The sequence below is a fragment of the Phyllopteryx taeniolatus genome, chromosome 21 (assembly GCF_024500385.1).
Source record: "Phyllopteryx taeniolatus isolate TA_2022b chromosome 21, UOR_Ptae_1.2, whole genome shotgun sequence".
Taxonomy (NCBI): domain Eukaryota; kingdom Metazoa; phylum Chordata; class Actinopteri; order Syngnathiformes; family Syngnathidae; genus Phyllopteryx; species Phyllopteryx taeniolatus.
Genome location: NC_084522.1, coordinates 4,716,496 through 4,735,785, shown reverse-complemented (window position 1 = coordinate 4,735,785; position 19,290 = coordinate 4,716,496). Strand labels below are relative to the sequence as shown.

General features: G+C 41.7%; 3 protein-coding genes across 3 annotated transcripts; all 3 read right to left on the bottom strand.

Moving 5' to 3' along the window:
* Positions 1-893: 893 nt before the first annotated feature.
* LOC133471297 (oocyte zinc finger protein XlCOF7.1-like) lies at positions 894-3,349 on the bottom strand. Its single transcript, XM_061760746.1, has 5 exons — positions 3,239-3,349; positions 2,841-2,966; positions 2,131-2,249; positions 1,901-2,044; positions 894-1,693 (listed from the first exon to the last, which is right to left on the bottom strand). The coding sequence occupies exons 2-5, from the start codon at positions 2,941-2,943 to the stop codon at positions 1,187-1,189; spliced, it is 873 nt and encodes a 290-aa protein (XP_061616730.1). The 5' UTR covers positions 2,944-2,966; positions 3,239-3,349; the 3' UTR covers positions 894-1,186.
* Positions 3,350-3,989: 640 nt separating this feature from the next.
* On the bottom strand, positions 3,990-8,134 carry ndufv1 (NADH:ubiquinone oxidoreductase core subunit V1). The gene is made up of 11 exons (XM_061760672.1): positions 8,061-8,134; positions 6,953-7,049; positions 6,753-6,835; positions 6,518-6,688; positions 5,973-6,156; positions 5,594-5,783; positions 5,274-5,486; positions 4,827-4,993; positions 4,669-4,750; positions 4,453-4,598; positions 3,990-4,239 (listed from the first exon to the last, which is right to left on the bottom strand). Exons 2-11 carry the CDS (start codon positions 7,046-7,048, stop codon positions 4,162-4,164), a joined length of 1,410 nt encoding a protein of 469 aa, XP_061616656.1. The 5' UTR covers position 7,049; positions 8,061-8,134; the 3' UTR covers positions 3,990-4,161.
* A 1,573-nt stretch (positions 8,135-9,707) lies between these two features.
* hcn3 (hyperpolarization activated cyclic nucleotide-gated potassium channel 3) lies at positions 9,708-19,285 on the bottom strand. The gene is made up of 8 exons (XM_061760643.1): positions 19,175-19,285; positions 16,032-16,506; positions 13,200-13,629; positions 12,749-12,910; positions 12,177-12,395; positions 10,962-11,108; positions 10,263-10,503; positions 9,708-10,189 (listed from the first exon to the last, which is right to left on the bottom strand). Exons 1-8 carry the CDS (start codon positions 19,272-19,274, stop codon positions 9,987-9,989), a joined length of 1,977 nt encoding a protein of 658 aa, XP_061616627.1. The 5' UTR covers positions 19,275-19,285; the 3' UTR covers positions 9,708-9,986.
* Positions 19,286-19,290: the final 5 nt, after the last annotated feature.

The window sequence follows — 19,290 nt, the reverse complement described above, 5'->3', positions numbered from 1 at the left end:
TAATTGGCGGTATTACATTTAACACAAGTAGCCGAGCCCAAACAAACATGGGAGTACACACAGTAGTTCACATTCTAACTAGATTATAGGCATTACTTTCATGTCATTTTATAATTACTTACACATATTTATGTATTAATTTCCGGACCTTGAGTTTGTGACTTTGCGCTCATTTTTGACACTAAAACCAAAATTGTATTCTGCAATTCCTGTTAAATATATTTTTAATTGCACTTAAACGCTAGTTATTGGATATATTTTACATTATATATATCTATGTAAAAATGTAAATCAATATATGAAATCAAAATGTATTTTTAATTAAATGCAACATGCACTTATTAAATGTATAGTATATATGCGTTTATTTAAATATTGTATAAAATCTAATTAAAATCAGTTAAACTATATAAGCGAAAATCTGGAGAAATGAAATATTTTTGATTGTCATTAAAATCTACTCATTAAATATATTACATATTATGAAAACCATTTAAAATATATACATTAAAGTAAAAATACTGAAATACTGTATAGTTAAATTTCATTAAAATCTATTAAATGTATTTTACTTTATATATTAATTGGAGAAACTTTCTATTTAATTATAATCAAAATAGTCACATAAAATGTGCGCAATTTTTAAAATGTATTTTTAATTACATTAAATGTAACTGTATTATATTGATTTACTACATTGAATTAAATATGAAAATAGATACACAAATTATACGATACAAAATATATATATATGAATAAAGTAAAATTTAAAAACTATGTACATACTGTAAATACAAGCAAGTGAACATTTTTGTGTGCAGTCTCAAGAAAATTATAAACAAATCTTTTGGGGAAAACACTTTAATAATAAAAAAAACATGAATATCTGTTGCTTACTGCAGACAATTGTTTATTAACCTCAAAGAACTTGTCAAGTCAAATATTGATTGTAGAATTACTAGTAAATTTTACAACATCCTTTTCAAAAACAATGCACTCACAAATGCTCAAATAAAATAATAAGCTCATCCTTTTTTACAGAACTTTAAAATGGCCTTTCGAGAACTTGAAAGTATCAAAAATGGCCGCTGATGAGGAAAAAGCTTGCTGTCAAGTGTAGTAGTGAGGAAGGCCGTGGCGTCGAAAAGAAAAAGTAGTTATGTACAGACTGGCATTTATGCCGTGGTCAGCGCTTTTTGAGTGAAGATGAAGGCGGCGGGGGGTGCTGGCTCCTCTTGTGTGCCCTCAGTGCATCAATGGAAGGGAACACCAGATCACAGTCTGCTTCGGGACACGGGATCTGCAGCTCCTCTTCCACCTCCTCCTCCACCTCCTCCTCCTCCTCCTCCTCCTCCTCATTGTCATCGTCCTCCTCATCGTCATCTTCCTCCTCAATCCTCTTCTTCCTCTTGCCGCCCGCCTTCCTGGTCTTGGCTTCCAGGTGGCGCTTACCGGATAGTTTGACTTCGGCGTTGTCGACCCTCTCTTGGTGGCTGTGCAGCGCCTCGTCGGTGAGGAAGTGGCGCCAGCAGATGGAGCAGAGGCGCCCGCCGCTTTTCGCCGCAGCTACCACGTCCCGGTCGTGCTCGTCGATGCAGTGCATGTGGAAGTGGAGGAGGCTGCGGCAGCGCACGTCGCAGTCTCGGCAGCGCCACACGCCTTTCACGCAGCCCTTTCGCTTGTGCCTGAAGAGCTGCGACCAAACATTTGCAATCAGTCATGTGAGTTCAGTTGTTTGAGTCTATGTTTGAATAAGTTTAATTGTGTTTAGAGAGTGTGGGAGGGGTAAAACTAATAAAATCATCAAGCATACAGCAGATTTCCACCTATTGCAGATGGGTCTGGAATGTATCCCCCGCCATAAACATGCGTTCAGTGTACTTGTGTTTCTTGTACTCACACTACTGAAGGTCGGAAACACTTTGTGGCAGGAGGAGCAGACGGGCATGTCGTCGGTCCGGTGGTGGATGTCCCGGTGCACGCTGAGTTCTTCAGGGGAAGCAAAAATTCTATCGCACTTGTAACACGAGAACAATGTGTTGTTCTGCGGAAAGACGAAAAATGTTGACCACCGGCCAGCCGGAAAAGGCTCACGGGAGCAGGAGACCGACGAATATCGACCACGTTTACCTGCATCAGCTGCCTGGTGTACTGATCCGGGTGAGTCCTCCTCAGGTGGTTCTGCCTGGCCTTGGTGGTGACAAAGGTGATGAGACATTGCGGACACTGCAGATCGTCACAATCCTCCGCTGCATCCCAACCGCATAGAACAATTAAAGGTGGAAGCTTTAGTCACATACGCTGCCCAGAAAAAGTTTGGGAAATTTGGATTTCGGTCGAAATTTCAGGTTGAACCTAAAATGCACCTGCACAACTGTTCAATGTTCAGAACTTTTTGCACAACTTGCTGTTCTCCTACAAGGAGCCGAATGAAGTAATGTTGATCAAATGTTGGCTGCCATCTCGTTCTCATGACGTCAAAATGTGACCAGCATGATGAAGAGCACCGTTCGAATACAAATTCGAATTTAACCAGGAATGTTTTGGTCCATTCATGGATCAAACTGTTGTGATTTTTGGGGGATAGTTGGATACAGAGAGACCAGAAGTAGATGTCCTTATATATTTTCATGGAATTTTGCAGTTCAGTTCCTTGTTAGACAACAGCAACTTGTACAAAAAGTACTGAAACGTTGAGCAGTAAGACGTGCATTCAAAGGTTTAGAGAAGGTCAAATTGAGGTGAGCTGCAAAGGTTATAGTTCATTTTAGGTTCACCCAGAAATTTCCATGATTGTAAGTAGCGTATCTGAACTTCAGTCAGTCAGGAGGACAACTTACAAGTTCGCAACTGGGACGTCGCAGAAGACTCAGACTTCATCTCTGGGTTGGTCTTCATCACGTTGGTACCCACGATCACTTCCTCGATCTTCAGCACGTCCATGTCTTTATTCACTTCACGCGGAACTGTTAAAAAATAATCATAATAATAAAAAGACAACATTTAAAAATTATGACGCCGATAAGATGTCAATAGATGGCCACGATTGGTTGAAAACGACACAAACGAACCACAGGCAGTTCGAATGATAGCCAAACGGGTCATTGTATTTTTTAATTTGAAGTCTTTGCTTTGTTCCACGCGTCACCATGCATGGTTATTTTAACTAGTACTTATTGGGAGCGAGTATGACTTTTAAATATATGAATATTTGTGGAAAACAAACAGATTATCCTACCCCTGTTGACCGTAAAGGAAGCCGCGGCGCCAAGAGGTGTCCGGGTCACGTGACATGCAAAGTCCCGTCATATCGCGAATCAGATGTCGCGATACTTCGGATTGCGTTCCACAGATACAGGAAACTAATAAAAAAAAACGTATACAGTACGCACGGTAAGCAAACTTGATAAAACCAGTTTATTCTTCACATTCTCTTTTATAATGTTTTGTGCCACACATATATACAATATTGTGATGTTTTAAAATCCTGTGTATACAAATCAGGCAAGGAAAAACTGTTTGGGGGGGCTGGACCGGATTAATGTAATTTCAATTGATTTCAATGGGGGAAATTTAATTGATAGATGAGTAAAATTGAGTTCTGAGCTTGGTCGCAAATAAAATTAAACTCGTAATGTAAAAGCACGTATTTTAACGTGTCATCAGACTCAAAGAATAATCACCCGTTTGTAATTACAAATAGATGGTTACATATAAAGAATATAAACTAATTAATAACAAAATATAATTATGCTAATAAAGGCATTGGGATAAGTGAAATGTTACAAATACAAAAAAGGATATTTTCCCCCAATAAATTTGTAATTTTATGATATGAAAGTCAAAGTTTAACAGGGGAATAAACAAGTGAATTTCAAAAATACAACTTTAGTTTAGTAATATAATGCCTTTTATTCAGTTTGGGAACCACTGGTATAAACCATTAAAAACAACGCTGAAAATAACAAGCAGGATTAATAACATGTCAATGTGGATTTACGGTTCATAGAACTTTATTGACATTTCCATCAGACAAGGAGACAAAAAAAAAACAACACTTTTTTATTTTAAATATTTTGTGAAGAGCACAAGCATTCGGGTGATTCAGGTAGCGATGAGGCAGAGAAGCACGCCAGCTAGGATGAAGAGTAAGCAGACATTTTAAGCTCTGGCCTGCTTCTGTTGCTGGAATTGGGCGATTCGGCTTTCCATCACGGGCCTGAAGTGTCTGATCAAGCCCTGAAACAAAAGGGAAAAAGGTGCTAAGTAAAGATTTAGACTACTGTTAGTTTATTGCGCTAACCGCTTGCTTGTTAGCCACAATTTGCTCGCTACGTCAAAAATATCTAAATCTGATTGATCAGAATGGGAAATTTTGTTTAGCCGCTAGCTCGCTAGCTGCCATATACTTGTCACTTGTATGACAGTTGATCTGATTTCCATTGGGCTTACCTGCACGGGCCAGGCGGCGCCGTCTCCCAGGGCACAGATGGTGTGCCCTTCGATCTGCTTGCTGAGCTCCCAGATCATGTCGATCTCCGACTGCCGCGCGTCACCTTGCACGAAACGCCACATCATGTTGTTCATCCAGTCCACCCCTTCATAAACATAGAAGAAATTAGCCTCACACAGAACCTTGTGTAAATCACGTATGGTGGCAGTCGGGACCTTCTCTGCAAGGCGTGCACTGGCCGCAGCTCTCGTGCTTGTAAAACTCAATCAGGCGGGCGATGGCTCTGATGATGTCAGTCTGAAAAAAGACCCACGCTCCAAATTTAGATCATGAATACGATAAGACGCTTGCCGGAATGTGACAAAAAACGTACGGATTTGTCCATGACGATGACCGCGGCCGTGCCCAGGCCGGTCTGAGCCTGGACGAGGCCGTCGAAGTCCATCATCACATCTTCGCACACTTTCTTGGGGATGAGCGGCGTGGACGAGCCGCCGGGGATGACGGCCAACAGGTTGTCCCATCCGCCACGAACGCCGCCTGTTACACAAATGGTGGTTCACAGATGTATGAGACATGAAAAGCTTGACGTTTCTGTTTACCATATTCACTGAAATTGTGGCTTCTAATCTAATTGAGGCTAGTACTCAAGTAATATGCCTTATTTTAATTATTCATTGTAATTACATATTACCTACTCTCTGCACTTGACTAAATCAACACTCCTTGCCATGATATACAGTATGTGGCGTTTACATGCTAATATGTAGCCACCTAGCACTGCGACGTGACGGTAGGAATCGCAAGGCTTCTAACGTACCTGCGTGCCTCTCGATGAGATCCTTCAGGGGGACGGACATCTCCTCCTCGACGGTGCACGGGTGGTTGACGTGGCCGGAGATGTTGAAGAGCTTGGTGCCCGAGTTCCTCTCCCGGCCAAAACCCAGAAACCAGGTGCCTCCGCGGCGGCAGATGGTGGGCGCCACGGCCACCGTCTCCACGTTGGCCACAGTCGTCGGGCAGCCAAACACGCCTTCATCATTGAAACATGCAGAATTAAAATTTAATATATGGAATAAATACTCTTCTTCCTTTCTAAAGACAGGCGTTCAATGCCGCACATCCTGTCTATGGACTCACCCACGTCGGCAGGAAATGGCGGCTTGAGTCGTGGCTTGCCCTGCTTTCCCTCCAGTGACTCGATGAGCGCCGTCTCCTCACCGCAGATGTAGGCGCCGGCGCCGCGCATCACGAACACGTCAAAGTCGTAGCCCGAGCCGCACGCGTTCCTGCCGATGAGTCCCGCCGTGTACGCCTCGCTGATGGCCACCTAAACACGTGATGTTTCCAAGTAAGATGGTTATAGACACTTCATTCATTCACAGGTACACATACACACACACACACAATCGACACGATACTGATAAGTTTTCAAGTAACACAATGTTCACCAGCGTTCAGTAATAGAAACAGCTCTGTGTGTGATGCAATTACTTTATTCAGAGGAGTGTGAACCGACCTGCAGATTGGACGACTCGTTGTAGAACTCCCCCCGGATGTAGATGTAGGCGGCGCGGGCCCCCATGGCTCTGCCAGCCACCAGGCAGCCCTCCACCAGCTTGTGGGGGTCGTTCCTCATGATCTCCCTGTCTTTGCATGTGCCCGGCTCACCCTCGTCTGCGTTCACAACCAGATACTTGGGCCTTGGGGGGAACAAAATCGTCATTTGTTTTGTTTGTCTGTTTTACTCTATACACAAAAAAAAACATATTTGTAGGTACCGTAATAAGGACAGAACCCTTGAACTAAATTTGATCAAGTTTGGGTTCAAACCATCACGCAGTACCACTGTAGCTCCTTGGACTAATTACTCTCATTTGTAGACAGGGTTTGAGCAGCATCATATTTTTTAAGGGCATATCAGAAACAGTCCAAAAAAACTGCAAAATAGGTAAGTTTTCAGCAAATACCTGGGGATAAGTTCCACAGGTGAAAAAACACAAGAAGGTGAAATTGTGAATCGTGAAGTGCTGGCTATTACTGTATTATGAGTATGTTTCCGACCTGCCGTCACTGGGCTTGTTCATGAAACTCCACTTCATGCCAGTGGGGAACCCCGCGCCTCCTCTCCCGCGCAGGCCTGACACTTTGATCTCGTTGATAATCCAGTCCACGCCCTTGAGAAGAATCTCCTTGGTCTTGTACCAGTCCCCACGCTTCAAGGCACCATTCAACCTGAAGCAAATGGTTTTCAACTCAACCAATATAAACTGTACTTGACCTTGGCAGAAGGTCTTACATCCAGTCGTGACGGCCGTAGAGGTTGGTGAAAATTCTGTCTTCATCAGCCAGTGGCCCAAATTTTGTTTTCTTAGGAGGACTCTTGGAGAAAAAAAACAGACATATTGAAACATTGTTGTTTTTCATCATTTCTGTTTATTTATATATATATATATATATATATATATATATATATATATATATATATATAGAGGGTACCTGCACGGTGCTGTTGAATCGGACGACGGCGCCTTGACTGAGCGCCGCCGGGGCGCGCGCCACCCCGCTCACGACAGCCCGAGTCAGGGACAGCATCCTTGGGAAGTCAAAATTTGGAATCACGTTACTTTTCTTTTAATTTCATTTTTAAACGTGTACTTTTTTTAAAAGTTGATTACACGTTTCAATTCTTTTAACTGTGAAAATGATTTGCTTACATTTTATACAATTTCATTTATTTTGGATGTATACATTCATTTTAATATATTCAATGTATTATCCCAACCTTTATTTATCATTATCTTCCATTGTTTTAGATACAGCTCTTTGTATTGGATCCGTTGTCTATTGCTAACGAAATGTCCACAAACACACAGTCTAAACATTGTAAAAGGATAACCCAAAAGATTTGCACTGCAGAATATACACACACACACACACACACACACACTAGCTCTTATTTTAAATAATAATAACAATGGCATTTCTAAGTTAGCCCCCACATTTTAAAAGGTATTGTAAACAAACACTTCTACTAATAATAGCGGCTTAATAAAATGGTATGTATATCCCATAAATTACATTTACTCATACTGTCAAAACAAACACAGAATTCGGTTTAATTTGAAATACAAGACAAACATGATTTGTGCATTTAGTCCATTAAGATACAACATAATCACAGCAAATGAACCATTTATACCCTCGTCAATTATATAATAGACCTTGTGTAACTTTGTTATGCAGGTGAGATAATCACAGATGCTAAGTACGAACACAATGCTAACTAAACGCACACTGGATTAGCAACTGTCATCCAATGCTTGATTGTAACCATAAACTGAATGTTTACATGTTTGATATCCATATATTATTCGTGACCTCCACGCCTGCGCGGTTATTGCTAGCTTTAGCCTGTTATGCTAGGCTGACTCGCTGCAATAACCTTGCCCGCCTCACAAGTGAAGAGCAGAATTGGCAGCACCGCGACCTAGCACCTACATAAAACGACCAAGTTTTTGTTGTTCTTGTTGTAATTAATACAGAATAACATTGACTGAGCCAAAGGAGGAAAATGCTGGGTTCGCCTAAGCAAACCATCACGTACCTGCTCTTCGTCCAAGAGTTTATGAAAGCCACACCGGAAGCGCTGCTTACATTTCGGAAGTAGTCGCGCACGTCACCAAATGGACCACCTGGGATTTATTTACTTATTCGTTTTTTGTTTTTTTTTTGTTTTTTGACAACCTTCAGTCAACTAAATCGACAAAAGTCGTAATATTTCTATTTTCATATATCAAATCAAATTATTAACGCACGAGCAGAAGTACATGCGTCCCCTGACAAAGTGCGCTTACGTCACCAAGTCGGCTACGGATTTATTTTGACATTTATAACGACCTGAGGTCGAGTCATAAATCGTCAATTATGAAGTGTTGCTAAGGTTACAGAAGTTGTTTGATATACCCATCCATATTACAAATGTATTTAGTAATTCCATTTTTGTAACAACCTAGATATTTATAACTTTAAGAAAAGCTTCCCTTATTTTGGCAATCATAAATGATCAATTGTTAAAAAAAAAAATGTTTAAATGTGCGTGACCAGAAGTGCTGCTCATCTTCCAGGAAGTGTTAATTACTTAATACGAAATTACTTATTTCTACATTGATAGCAACTTGCAGTTTACTCTAACGAGAAAAGTCTTATTGTAGTCATCTTTATTATTTCAATCAAATCTTCAAATGTGAAGCGACTGCGCATGGCCGAAAGTGCATTTTACAGTGTTTGTTTTGGGAATCCGACGCAATTTATCAAAATAAAATGTACATCTTCCTGTTTTGTAATGTTGAAATTGAAATCTTTTCCAGTTTGTAAAAAAAAAAATAATAATAATTTAATTGTTGAGTCAGAACAGACTACTTCAGCTGGGATAGGAAGCTAATGAGGACAAGCCCTGCAGGAAATGGGTGGATGTATTTTTCATACATTTACATTTTGCAGAAGCTAATATTGCTGCCCCACCCCTGGTGTGCATGTGTACAAGCTATACAGTTGGAGTTATGACATCACCGCAGTTTATCCTTGGTGAACATTAGGCAGTAAGCACACCCAGATACATACATACAGCATGTGAGATTACAAACGCAACACGGTGAGGATTTCCTGCCATCCATCTGCTGCCAACATCCAGCCTCGTCTTAGAAAGCATAACACCGTTGCTCACACTGACAGTCCTGGCAATGTAGTCAGTGAAAACACTGCAGTGATGTTTTTAACTACACTACTGTAATTGTAGGAAATCAAGCTAAACGTTACTTTTACTTGTATTTGTTCCTGTTGATGTTATGAATGTGTCCACCAGCAATTTGTCAGGTATTTGTGAATTTCATAAAACTATGATGGTGGCTTGCGTTAACAATAACTAACAATAACTTTTTGGTCATGTTCTTTGTGTTCTCAAGCAATTTGGTGACTTACCGGCTTGTATGAGTTGAGATTACTCAGTAAGGTGTCTTTTTCTGTTATGAAAAAGAGCACTATTGGCTTTGTGTGAGTCACTGCTCCCACATTAAAATCATATAGCCAATACAGTTAACGGTGTCAGAGATGTGCACGAGAGTGATTGCACTATACTGACATTAAATAAATAAATAAATAAAATCAGCGATGCACTGAATCTGCAATAAGTGAACCGCAACATAGTGAAGGATTACTGTACATGGGGGAAAAAAAAAGTCTTCATTCACACCAATTACATGACGATGAATGGTGGCCTTTATTTTATCAACTGCAGATGGTAGGAAGGATTTGGGGGGAAAATGTATACCGGTAATATTACAACAAAAGTGGTGATTAACATTAAATAAAATGGATGACTTTTTAGCACAGTAGTAGTACGTGGTATTTGCACTCTGTTACATTACAAGACTGCTCATGAGTCACATTCAGTTTATTAGTTTGTTGCTGTCTTTTGTTTGCAGACAGTTCCAGTTGAAAGGGGAGGCGGGGGGGGGGGGGGGGGGGGGGGGGGTCACTTGTTTGATAGAGGCTGGGAGCTGGGCCTCCTGGCGGCCCGCCCCAGCCGGTCCACGGCCACGCTCTCAAAGGCCAGCCTCATCAGCGGGTGCTCCTCCAGCACCTCGTTGAAGCTGTCCACGCTCAGCGAGTAAAGACGACAGTAGGTCTCGGCCATTACGCTAGCTGTGCGTCGACCTTGAGTCAGCAGACAGATCTCTGAAAATAAGAGAATTCACGTTAAATCATGGGGAAATGGTGTTTCCACAGAAAAATTCAGTTAAATAACTACCCCCAAAATAGGCCCCGTCGCTTAGTCTGATGTCCTTGCTGCCCCGCGGGGTGACTACGACGGTGCCGTGCTGGATGAAGTACATCTTCCGACCCAGCGTTCCCTCTCGTATGATGAAGTCTCCGGGCTGGAAGACTTCGAAGCGCAGCTTGGTGAGAATCACGGTCACGAAGTGAGGGTCGGTGTTGGCGAAGAGGGGCATGTTGCCCACCAGACCGCGGCAGTTGTAGCTGACGATCTCCTGCCGAGAAGAGCAGTAAAAAAAATGTTAACGTTGAAATTTCACTCTATTATCACGCTATTTTTGTTTTTTAAAGATAATTGTGAATAATTCAGGTTGCGTCTCAAACAACAAATATTAAAAATAAAATGTACATTTAATAAAACATCCTATTTCCAGGTCAGGCGTTTTACGGGGTTCACTCAATCTCACGTGCCACGTTGACAAATGGAAATAATGGCATATGTCAACTTTGAACAAATTAATTCCTTCATTCATTTAGTCTGTATTAAATATAAATCCAAATTATAAAGAACAGGGGGGGGGGGGGAAACATCACCTGTGGGCCATTACCTAACCTGTCCCAAAATGAAAAATTGCCACTGGTTGCACTACAGTTCAGTTACATACATAGAGAAAATCAAAAGTGAAGGTTTTTATTACGAAAATTATGATTAGGTATTTAAAAAATAGCTCACCTCTTTTAGCGGATCACTGAGCTCTTCCAGGATGCTGTCCTCATCAAACATCTTGCCCTGGAATCTCTGCTCGTAATAGTCATGGATCCTCTGCCGGACGTCCGCCGGCAGCTTGTGGAACGACATGTACTGCTCCACTTGCTTATACTGGAGGAAAAGAAACAAGAATCAACCTTAACATGCAGGACAGATGAGCTACGTCTGCCACCATGTGTTGTGTAATCACAACAATGATGGATTTATTCCTCATTTGCGTGGATTACAAAATCGTTTGCAATAGCTTTTAGCAAAAGCCGCCCTTTGTCCATTAGCTTTAGCCGCGAGCATCACGTTACATAATGTTGCGTATGTTTTCTAATAACACTGTTTCACTAATAATTAAGGTTGAAATATACGACACTGTTTCCATAAATGCTGACCGTTAGCATTTGTTTACTCATTGTGATATTAATTAGGGTGGAGGCTTTTATTGGGCCAAATGCATTTTTCAAATGATTTTATTTAATGAAATATATTTCTGATAAATGTTCCCACAAAGAAGTAATAATAACTACACATGTTACGGTCTTTTACAAAAACATCAAATCTAAAATAAATTGCTAGACTTATAAAACGATTTTTAAAAAAATACCTCTACAAAAGTAATTCTTTTTTTTTTCTAAACATGTCTACACACTTTTTTGAAGCAAATTATTTTTTTGAAATCTTCCTTTAAAAAAATGTATTCTAAAAATGGGGACCTTGATAGAGATAAAACTTTAATAATTACTTTTAAAGTATATAATTAAATGAATTTAGGATAAAATTTCCCAAAAATAAAATAACTACCTTTAAAGATAATTTTAAAATTCTGCCTTTTACAAAGATAAATGATAAAATGAACAATTATCTTTACGAAGATAAAATAAATAATTCCAAATAATTAAAAATAAACTACCTTTACAAAGATAGTAAATAATCTAAAACTTCTATCATTTATAAAGATAGAATATACAGTATTTTAACAATGACCTTTATAAAGATAATCATTAAGAAAATCTGCCTTTTACAAAGATAGGAACATAAATGAGAAAACAGATCTTTCATAGATAAGAAAACAATACAAAATGCCTTATTAACACATAGTAAATAAACGTGCCCCATGCTGCTAATGTCAGCTTTACAGATTCCACGTCGGCTGTGTCGGTGTTGCGGTAAACGAAGGGGCGTCCTTACCTTCTCCTGGTAATGGCGGTGCGAGGCGTCCAAGGACTGCACCAGGTTGGTGGCGTGGCCCAGGAACATGGCGTAGCAGGTGGCGCCCACCACCATGCTGACCATGGTCAGCCACACGTCGCTAATGCCCTCCGGAGGGTGGGCGCCGTAGCCAATGCACAGCATGTGACTCATGGCCATGAACAGGGCGTACGAGTACTGGATGTGCCATGTGGCGTTCTGACCAGGACCAAAGGAACAAGTCAAGAACCACGACAGTAATCATCTCTGAATTTTTTTAACCTACACTGCTAAAAATAACTCATAAAATAAAATATTCACCTTTTCAGATACCACAAGATGGCGCCAAGACCCTGTCTTATAGGAAGCTAGTACAGTCAACCCCCGCTGATTCATAGGTCGCATATTCGGCAATTCAAGCTTTTTAAACTATCCGAAAACTATTTGTGATTTTTGCGGGTTTTCTGAAACACCTTAAATGTCTGGTCACTTCAACATAGTTCCTTGGCACCAATGTACACATTTTCAAATAGGATTAGACAGATTACTGACAAAAACGAGTGTGAACTGACCACCATGTTGTTCTTGGACACCCAGCAGTCTGCGGGGAAGTCCTGCAGCATGGGCACCATGAAGGTCAGGCAGCCGTCCCAGTGGCACAGCAGCAGCATCATGCCGATCAGGTTGACGATGCGCACCACCGCGCTGGCCAGGTCGTACGTCATGTTGAACATCTGAACCAGAGGAAACACAACCTTTTGTTACTGCCGTTTGTTGTCGTTTTACTCTCAGTCCGTCTCCTCTTGAAGCATGGACCAAGTTATTGCCTTATGTTGTCTGTCTCTGCTGAAAACTACATTCAATTAAATGTTATTGCGATCCCCTGTCAAACTAACAACCACAACTTAGATAGGTGTTGTTATTGCTTTTGGTTGTCTCATTTCATATTACCGTTGTTGTCCTTAATACTGCTAATACTGTTTGTTGTCATCTGACGTGATGATTCGTACTGGAAGACTGTACCTCCTCCCACTGGTGGATGTAGCGGATAAGACGGGATAGGCGCAGGAGTCGCAGCAAGCTGAGGATCTTGGTGAAGCGCACAATGCGGAGGGCGCGGGCGGTCCGGTACACGTCGGACGAGTCCTGCAGGGACTCCAGGTCCACCACCAGGAAGATGTAGTCCACCGGGATGGACGAGATGAAGTCCACCAGGAACCAAGAGCGCAGGTAGTGCAGGCGGATGTACTTGGGGTCCAGCACGATGTGGCTGTCCTCGCCCTGGATGCCCGTGCGGAAGTTGAAGACAAGGTCCATGAGGAAGAGCGTGTCGGACAGCATGTTGAAGGTGATCCACGGGATGGTGTTCTGGTCCTCGAAGAACGTAATGCCCCAGGGCAAGATCACCAGGTTGCTCATCATTAGCAAGAGCATCACCAGGTCCCAGTAGAACCTGAAAGGAACTGACGGGATTACTTAGAAAGCATCTCATTGATCTCCCACATTGACTGTATAAGTGCCTCAGTAGGTACTGCTGTTTTGATTAACATACACAACAGCGCACATGACCCATTTCTTGTGAGGTCGCTTGTGATTGCGGCAAACAAGGGGATCCACTCTCATTAACAACGCACCCTTGTGTCACCCAACGCACCGCAACAATGTCACCCCGCTGGCCGAAACGCTCCCAAATGTTTCTGTCGGATGTCCTACAAGTGTCTTGTGGGGATGGTTTTGGGTTTCCCGCTTTTCCTCGCAGATACTTTTTCCATCCGCTGTCAGTCAATCCGACGTCTCGACTTCATTACGGCTCTTTTCATTAGACGCCAGGGGATGGAAAGTCATTGAGAAAAAGGACGTGACGCTGTCGGTTAACGAGGACTTGGTCATCTCCTCTCATGTTGCAACAGATTAAGTGGCCACGCCAGACATCCTGCAGGCTAGTATTCATATTCTGTTCTAACTTCAACACTGTGAGGGGGGCTTTATTAGAAAGAGGTTTGCATTGATTTATTCATTTAAAAAAAAAAAAAGTACACAATAATTAGCAAAAACATGCCACCAGAAAGATTAAATAAATGGAAAAGTACAAATATAATTATAAATATAATAAATACATTTAGTTCTGCCTTAATAAACAAAAACTAAAAGGCTTAAAATCTGGATTCACAAGGATAATGAAATGTATAATTCTAAAAATCTATATTAACAAAGAAATTAGTACAAGAGAATCCATTCTTTCGCAATCAAATTAATTAATAATCATAAATAACGATACAAATCTGGGGATAAATTGATACATTCTGCCCTTCGAATATAAATAACATTTTAATTCTAGAAATCTTTGTTCACAAAGAAAAATATCTGGAGAAAAAAAACCCTGCCTTTTACAAAGACAAAAAACTCAATGGCTTTGATTGCATGTACAGTACAAGGATAATACATCCAAACGTGTAAAAAAAATGAAAAGAATAAAATCTGCCTTGACAAAGATACATTTTTTTTTTTTTAAATCTGACTATCACAAAGCTAATAAAAACAACAATAACGCCGGAGTAGCTGGGGAGGGAGGGGCCTAAAAATGACAGACGTTTTGGCAGATTGGCATCTAAGAACCTGGCCTTATGTCTACACAATGTCATTTCCCCCATCGCCCGCCCTTAATTTCCCGTCGATTGACCTCTGTGGACCTCTGTTTTGCAGCCAAATAAAGTCATTGGGACGGATCATCTGACCTCCACCTCCATTTTAAAGGCAAGTTTGCGGCATAAGGAAAACGGTCCTGCAATAATCCCCAGCACAGCTGTCTGCGTATCATTGCATAATATAGCAAGATTGGAATTATTCTTATCATTTCCCCCCACGTGGGTTGTCCGTCTGCCACGTCCTGCATGCTGCTTATGCATTGTTGGAATTAGCAGCTATTATTCGTAAGTAAGATGGCAAATAGATTGCAGTGAGCTGTTGTCCATCTTTTGGCAAATCCTTTAAAAAAACAGAGGCAGAAATTATGGAGTAGAATACAGTGAGGGTCACCATGAGGCTTCGATAATCCAGATGATCTTGTCCTATATACTGTATCACTAATCAAATCCCTTCATCGCCTTATACCACGGACTGAATCAGCTGCTGTGCCGCTACGCTGGTCTTAAAAAATTAGGATGCGCTGCCTGTCCTTGTCGGGAATATTTTTTGTGGTCACACTAGACCGGTACGTCTGTAATTTAACAACCTGAAGTCCATTAAATTGAACAGAAATGCGCTAGAGGGATGCTTTGGGATTCTTTTTTTTTGTCATCACATACCTAGAAGAAGACATGTCGTTTTTGGACGCACTAGATGGGAATGTCTGCACCCCACATGAAGTCACTATGGATGGATGCTAGGACACCCTCGACCTGTAGGAAAGTTTTGGGACCATCTTCTGTATTCGCGTGTAAAAGGGATGTAGTCGTAACTTTTGCACATATTAGATGGGTATGGCTTCCACTAATGAGTTGCATGAAGTCAATCTAAGTATGGACGTTTAGACATTCCTGGCCGATGTACTGTAGATGTTTTGGGAACGTTTTTTTTTTTTTTTTTTTGGAGTCATATGTGTAGAAGGGAATTTTGACACACTAGAATGGTATTTTCACACTTGAAGTCACGAGAAGTATAAATGTTAGGACACCCTTGACCTACCGGAATCTTTTCATACTTTTCAAGGTCTTCACCTCACCTTACTTCAAGTCACTATAAGGATGGATGACCTAAATGGATGTTTTTGGTAATATATTCTCATATATTATAGTCGTAACTGTTTTGGACATTGTAGCTCTTTTTAGACACTTGACGGGTATGGGTGCAGCTCACCTGAAGTCACTATAAGGGTGAATGATCCACACTCCAAAGGACTGGACCCTGGCCTGCTCTGCAGCGACGCCTTTGTGGCTGCCGAACATGCGCAGCGAGAACTTGTTGACACCGGGCTGCAGCATGGATCCAAACTGCTTCTGGAAGTACGTGGACTGGTCTAGATCGACTTCCTCGCCGTTGTCGTCGTCACCCCGGTTGAGGTCCAGCAGGCCGGCGGGGTCGGCCGTGTAGTCGTCGTTGTGCGTCTTGACCAACGAGAAGAGCGTCTGGCTCACGTCGCTGCGCTTGTCCGCCTTGGAGGAGGGCGTCCCGGGGCAGCTGGCCTTCTGGGAGCCGCTCCGCCATCGGGAGAAGCGCAGGCTGCTCCAGCTCCGGTAGCGCGGTGTGTCGGCTTTGTGACTGGGACTCTCGTTGATGCCCTTCTGGTCATCCAGGCTCTTGGTGGGGCTGGTCATGTTAAAAGAGCAGGTGTCTACTTACGAGAAGAATGGAGTTGTCATTCTTAACTACTAGGGGGGAGGGGGGGGGGGGGGGGGGGAAAGCGCTGCAATTGTCTGGCAAGCGGTTTCCTCTACCTCCTGCCTAGACGGATGCAAATTGCCAGGCAGTAACTCATCAAGTAGCCTTCAATAATCGGCTTGTTGCAACACATGCGTCCACTCACCTCCCTCTCTCTCGACCCCACCCCCCCCTCGCTCCCTCCTGCCCTCCCTTCTTCTAACGCAGCGGCCCAGAGTGGTGATGCGTCTGCAGGTCAAATTGGGGAGACATGCTCATTCGGTGTTGACCAGGACCCATCGGGTATGAATTACTCACTAGCCGATGAGTAAGACCTCAAGACAGACATGGAGTGGAACAACCGCAGTCGTAATACCCCCAAATTGTTACAATTTATGATAAAAATGTTTTGCACACACTAACGCGCGTTACCTGAAGTCACTTTCGGACACCAACGATCTACAGGGACATTTGGGGGATATGTTTTGTCGTCGCGATGCAGAAGGAATGCAGCAGTCACCTCAGCCGGACTCACTAAAAGTAGGGGGGTAGGATATGTCTAACAGATGTAACTCTGTTGCTTTTACACGCAGTAGGCGGCTATGGCGGCACCTCAGCTGAAGTCACTATGAGGATGGATGTTTTGCCAATATTTTCTTTTTCGTAGTCACAAGTGTAGAAGGGAGGTCGCGGCCACTTTTAGACACACTAGACGGGTATGGCTGTGCCTCATGTGAAATCACTAAGTAAGTGTAGTTGGAGCTTTTGCGCACACTAAACGGGTTTAGTCACAATTTGGAGTTTCTGTCCTGTGTGCGCCCTGGTCAGCGGCCAAGCAAAATCAGCGGTACGGCGGATCACCTTGCAAAGCGTCACGTACACCGGTGACACACAACACACTTGAGATGCACTCCAGTCACAATATTACAGCTGCTTGTGTTACCGCCACCGATCACATCTAAAGTGGGTAAACAATAAGAGCAGAGGGAAAGCGCATCTGTATAGCATACTGTATATGGCTATTGCGTAACTGCCGTGCATGTAACGCCATTCCAACTGGAGTCAAAACAACTTATTGGGATTCTGTGTGAAAACAGGAAGCACCTGGTTGAACACACTGGCTGCTGTTTTTGATAACAAAAGCGCCAACTCAGCATGTTTTTGGCAGCGGGAGTTTAGCGTGACCTTTTTTGGGGAGGAGGAAGACTCGCTTTTATAAACAGGCCAGGGTGCGCCGTGTTCTTCGCCCGCACACTTTGTCCGCAGTCAGCACATTTTTTCGGAAACAGTTGATAAGAAATTGGCTTCCAGGTTGACTGGCATGTAAACGGGCGCTTACAACATTCTGTAAGAGCAATTCTCCCACCCTAATGAAAATATATTTTAAAATACATATATTTTTAAGTATATCAAGTATTTTTTTAAACTTAAAAAAGCTTGGACTGTTCACGTCAAACAGACAATGTGGTACATTACATTTTTTTATTTTAAATTGGAATTGCTGTATTTATCTATTCACTGTATTTTATGCATTTTTTTTAATGTTAAAACTATTATTACTTAAAGTTTTTATTTGTATTCATTTATTTATCTCCAAGCAACATGCCAAACTGTTACCAGTCACTGTATTGTAATTTATTACTTTAATTTTATATTACATTTGCTACATTTTTGTATTCATATAAATTTTTATTTTAGTTAACATTTTTATGATTTTATTATCATTATGTTTTTTACATTTGTTATCCATTTATTTACTTCTCTCAATAACATGAACTGTACAATATATTCCAATATATTACAAACTGTTACCAGTCTCTATTATCTCTTTTAGTCTATTCATTGAATTTTATATGCATTATTAATATTTGTTCTATTTATTTATTCTGACCTCCTAGCAAAGATACAAAATTAATTCATCCTCTGTATCAGAACAAGTAATTTTTCCCCCCACAGCAGTATTCATATTAACTAGTTCATTAATATTGTGTTGCTATTCCCCCAAAATGTTTTAAAGGCATTTTGAGTACTTTTGCTTTCGCTGGGAATGGGAATGGAGAACCGTTTCCCAGCGATTCGATTCCCCAGGAATCGTTTGTTTGCTTGCCTGTCGATTCGGCTCATCCATTCTTCTTCTGAACTTTTCCAACATGGTGTCAAGGCAGAAGCACGCTAAAATGTGTCCGTATTTCACGCAAAAAGATGATCGCGAGGCTGCTTACAACACAGTCAATAAGAATCGATAAGCAGTACCGATAATGGAATCTTAATCGCTACGTTTATCAATTCCCATCCCTATAACGTCAACTTTTTGTATATTCAACAGATATTGTTTCCCACTTCCTCAATCTTGCCACCCCCCCACCCCCACCCCTTTGGGGGACAGGCTCACACCCAGCGCCTCCCTCCCACTCGCTCATATAAGCTGCCTGCTTGTGAACTTGTTGCATTTCAGGTCTACGTATTAAGAAAAGGAACTGCTACAATAATAATAATAACAACAATAATAATAAATTAAAAAAACATTCACTCCAGCCATGAATTGGATTGGACTTCTTCAGGGATTTGGGATTCTTCTGATAGTCTCCAATGCAAATGTTGGAGGTAATATTGGTTTTTCATTGTTAAATTACAATGAGTACCTTTAGGATGATCCATTTGGCCTGTTCCTCCAGCAAAGTCCCAAAATGTGGACGTGCCTTTCCCGCCAGCCTGGCCCACGGCACTCAACCAGGCGGCCATTTGTAGCCAAGGTCAG

Coding starts and splice junctions, on each gene's coding strand:
- hcn3 (XM_061760643.1), bottom strand. CDS start 19,274: ATGGCCGCCTGGTTGAGTGCCGTGGGCCAGGCTGGCGGGAAAGGCACG. Junction 13,630..16,031: donor CACCCTTATAGTGACTTCAG/GTGAGCTGCACC, acceptor AGTTCCTTTCAG/GTTCTACTGGGACCTGGTGA. Junction 12,396..12,748: donor TGTCCAAGAACAACATGGTG/GTCAGTTCACAC, acceptor GGTCCTGGTCAG/AACGCCACATGGCACATCCA.
- LOC133471297 (XM_061760746.1), bottom strand. CDS start 2,943: ATGGACGTGCTGAAGATCGAGGAAGTGATCGTGGGTACCAACGTGATG. Junction 2,250..2,840: donor GACGTCCCAGTTGCGAACTT/GTAAGTTGTCCT, acceptor GTTGGGATGCAG/CGGAGGATTGTGACGATCTG. Junction 2,045..2,130: donor ACACCAGGCAGCTGATGCAG/GTAAACGTGGTC, acceptor GTCTTTCCGCAG/AACAACACATTGTTCTCGTG.
- ndufv1 (XM_061760672.1), bottom strand. CDS start 7,048: ATGCTGTCCCTGACTCGGGCTGTCGTGAGCGGGGTGGCGCGCGCCCCG. Junction 4,599..4,668: donor GTGCACGCCTTGCAGAGAAG/GTCCCGACTGCC, acceptor ATGTTTATGAAG/GGGTGGACTGGATGAACAAC. Junction 4,240..4,452: donor GCGCCGCCTGGCCCGTGCAG/GTAAGCCCAATG, acceptor CTTTTGTTTCAG/GGCTTGATCAGACACTTCAG.